The 4,205-nt window shown below is 44.8% G+C and overlaps 1 protein-coding gene across 8 annotated transcripts in view; it reads right to left on the minus strand.

The window, feature by feature from the left end:
* Positions 1-4,205, minus strand: part of LOC106810616 (putative thiamine transporter SLC35F3) — a 48,800-nt gene that overhangs the window by 15,816 nt on the left and 28,779 nt on the right. For all 8 annotated transcript variants that reach the window (XR_001394041.1, XR_001394038.1, XR_001394040.1 and 5 more), the window contains exons 7-8: positions 927-1,116; positions 439-528 (exon numbers count right to left, since the gene is read on the minus strand). Coding sequence is in view for 4 of the 8 variants with exons in the window: in XM_014814037.1 (XP_014669523.1) it covers positions 439-528; positions 927-1,116 (280 nt within the window). In the remaining 4 variants the exon portion in view is untranslated. The remainder of the gene's footprint in view (positions 1-438; positions 529-926; positions 1,117-4,205) is intronic.

A 4,205-nucleotide genomic window follows, 5' to 3' on the forward strand; every position in this document is an offset into this window, starting at 1 on the left:
GTCGTAGTGACCTGGTTTTGGTACGCTGCGCACCTTCTCCCCAAGATGTGTAAGTAGACTATGTTTGGTCACGCTAGGTCAATTAGGAGTCGAGTTATAGAGCGGAACGGGAAAGTGTCTGCGGCGGCGGCGGCGGCTGGACAGAGATGAAACCATAGTATCCCCGCCGACTTCGTCGCGGGAGATACAATAATTGATTCACCTACGATAATAAATCCATTTGATATTGCGTGGTGCAGTCTTTTCGTGAAACACTGCCATCTACGACCTGATGATAATCAAGTGAATAGCAGCATCACAGGTGCGAGCACGCGATTATTTACCGTAAGCAATACTCCGCTGTCACATCCATCTTTATTACACACCGCACTGTTCATTACTGCTATGTCTGCTGTTCATACTTATCTGCTACTGTCGGTCAACAAGTTTCTTACTCACCTGCATTAACGGGAATACCCATCATGATGCCGATCGAAATAAAAAGCGGGTAGGTAAACGCAATGCCGAAATTCACCAGGAAGTTGAATACTGCAACACAAATACACGGAATTATTATTACACGACAAAATATTAACTTTGCAACACAACAGATTCAGCTGCTGCATCACTTACGTGCGCTCATCAATGATATATCATATACGCATATCACGTGCTGCAAAGCTGAGATTCTCTTCAAAGCTTTAGATTTGTCTGCTCGCATGTAACGAGATTACCTAGTCTTATTCTGTCGCGTATTTGTGACCAATACCCATCTCACGTGGCTCAATATGCAATCCTATAGCCTCGTACTCACGTACGCGAACGTCTAAGTATGGTACTAGCAGTCAAATTAAAAAGTTTATCAATTGATCAAGTGCACGTGTGTGCACATCGCGTCACCCACACAGACGCGCTCCACTACTAATCACTAGACGCCCACTACAGACCTAGTCCCAGCGCAGCGCTGCCACCCAGGTACATCCACGGTAAGTTGTGCCAGTCGTAGACCTCGACCTTGGTGAGGTAGAGCGCCAGCATGATCGGCCACATGACGAGCACGTCGAAGACACCGAGCATCGAAAGAAAGATCGACACCTGCCCGAGGCTCGCATTACCCACGATCTTCTTAAAGCAGACCTGCGCACAACAACATAGATAACGTAACGAACAACGTGAGTCAAGCACCTTCTGGAAGCAGGTCTGTGTGGACATAACGATCAAGATCATGACGAAAACGAGCGTAAAACGAGCAGAGGTCATCGCACGCGTGTAAAGCGGCCGGCAATCTAACCAAATGTGTAGGAAACACGATAAGTGCCAAACTCGCAGGAACCCTGCATTCATGAAGTTGGCTCACGCGAGGGCGATGACTGCACGACTATGACACGCGCAACCGCAGATAGATGCAAACCAGAGACAGACAGAGGCAGACAGAGATGGGCAGAGGCGGACAGAGGCAGGTCAGAGATGGGCAGGGGCGGACAGAGGCAGGCAGAGGCAGACAGAGGCAGGTCAGAGATGGGCAGAGGCAGGGGCAGACAGAGGCAGGTCAGAGATGGGCAGGGGCAGACAGAGATGGGCAGAGGCGGACAGAGGCAGACAGGGGCACACAGAGGCAGGTCAGAGATGGGCAGAGGCGGACAGGGGCAGACAGAGGCAGGTCAGAGATGGGCAGGGGCGGACAGAGATGGGCAGGGGCAGACAGAGGCAGGCAGAGGCAGGCCAGAGATGGGCAGAGGCAGATTTTCAGGTAAATTGGTGGTGTCATATGAATAAGGGAGAATCATAGACGAAAACAAGGTAAAGTTTGAATATATTTATTCACATATTGATAGATTAGTTACCAGTTCAAAACTATGCAAAACGCTGTTAAAACCCTGACATACTCTTCTCTATTATCCACTCTTGACGTACATGTACGTACGTCGTACACTCACTGACACCATATCGCGCGCGGTCACCATATCGCACGCGCATGAACTGCTGGAGCCAGCGCATGCGATGAAAAACAAACATGTATAGCTAGCCCATGTCCTCGTCCATCAAAATGTAAAAACAAAACATTTGAAAAAACAGATTAAACTTAATAAATAAATTTTATAAACAAACAAGTTTATAAAATATAACAACATATTTTAAAATTTAACAAGTAATAAAATATTGTTTAATCTGTAATAGTATTTGTCATGATTTTTAGCTAATTTCTATCATGGACTCTTGATGTAATTAATCTTGCGGTCCGAGTTTCGCTAGTGCTAGCATTAGCATGCACTAGCTATAACTTAGAAGCACTCGAGTCATCAAACTGTGACTCAAGTCCTGTGCTTTGACTCGAGTCTCTGGGCACGACTCGAGTCATATTGACTCGAGTCAAGTCATAACGGTCGAGTCAGAGTCAAGTCAAGTCATTTTCAGTGGTGACTCAAGTCAAGTCAAGTCATTTTGGGTTCCCGACTCGAGTCAAGTCAAGTCACCAGAAAATGTGACTCGAGTCCGAGTCAGTGACTTGACTTGTTTTTTAATGTTACAACACTGGTCATTGCTATATGAAACCCTTCTAAATCAGTTTAGCAAGTGATACAAACAATTTAGGTGACATTTTTACAACCACCTTGGCCTGTTTTACAAATCTGATACTAGCAGAAATAAAATCAGAAGTTTAAACAGAATAACACCATGCAATATGATGAGTACGTAAGCAATAGAATGTGATAGAATTATGAAAATGTTAGGTGTGAAGTATTTCTATTTATACCGTAGTGCCTGCAAGCATGAGGTTTGGCTTACACAACCTGCACTGTAGGGAAATTGGTTGCCATGGTAACAATAACGCTGAAGGGGTCGTTGTCGTATCACAGGGGCGGATCCAGAGGGGGGGGTCGAGGGGGTCCTGACCCCCCCCCTTTTTACCACAAAAAAAGGAAAAAAAGCATACACACACGCACACAATCGCTGCCACACGCACACGCACACACACAACGCACAACGCACACGCAAGCAACGCAGCACCAACACACAACACACCACACTTCTGCTTATTTGTCTCCATAAAAAAATCTTGTTTTAGCCGCTAGTTTTTCTGATAAAGATTTACTTAATATATATGTAAATCTCGTTATAAAAACTAGAAATGGGCAAGAGGGGTCCGCAGGCGTCCGGGGGACCGGATTCTGATACAAAAATAAAAAAATTTTGCAGTTCTAGACATGCAAAAATGTACTGTTGCAGATGCTCATCCAGACTGCACCAATTTTTTTTTAATCTTGGGGAGGTCCCCCAAACCCCGCCCTAAGTGGCTATCTGCAGCTTTTTAAAACACTGCAGAAAAAAGATAAGCAGAAAAAGTGACCCTTTATTTCTCTGGAACACCACCTTTTCAAAAAAAACCCCTCGCTTCCTGGATCCCGCCCTCTGTATCAGGTACTACATAGTATGACCCGAGGTACATATATGTATACACAAAGTGTACCCAGACTTCTGTACTACAGAACGTGTAAGCCCTAACCCTAACCCTAAACATACGCTCATATAAAAAATATAAACATAATAGCTAAACAACACTAAAACTACCTCGGGTACATATATATGTAGTACCTGATACGACATCGACCCTTCGTGCAACAATAACCACAGCAATGATACAAAAATATGCACTCCTTATAGAGTTGCTTGAGCCAGTATCGCAATCACCGAAACTACTCCGAAACTAACGAATGAAATCAGATATATGGGAAAAACGACCGACAAACATGCTGGTGGCATGAGCACAGATGCTGCCTGCCACTCATGACGTACTCTATGATCAATCAGCGTTATGAGCTATGATGCTACAATGATGCCACACACACACACAACGAGACCAACGACGGTTCAAACAGTGAAGTCGGCCGGGTAAACGGCAAACAGTTAAGTGGGATGATGTGGCTACAAAACGTAGCTCCTCATATGCATTGCCACTGTAAAAGGGACACATATGACCCTAGATGCCTTGCAATTTTCAGTTAAAATTATGCTATGTAAAAATTTCATCGTTCAGTATCCATTTAAAACTAACGGCTGTTTCATTGCTTACAACAACGGTGGCGCCACCTACTAGCCCATCTACTCTTCAAAAGTTGCGCATATCGCAACCCATTAGCGGCTTGCAAGCTACTACAAGACTGAGCTGTTTCGTTATTTATTCATCTTAGAGAAGCTTACTAATATCGGACGAATCTTGACCGGCC

Source organism: Priapulus caudatus, unplaced genomic scaffold, assembly GCF_000485595.1.
Source record: "Priapulus caudatus unplaced genomic scaffold, Priapulus_caudatus-5.0.1 Scaffold458, whole genome shotgun sequence".
Lineage (NCBI taxonomy): Eukaryota > Metazoa > Priapulida > Priapulimorpha > Priapulimorphida > Priapulidae > Priapulus > Priapulus caudatus.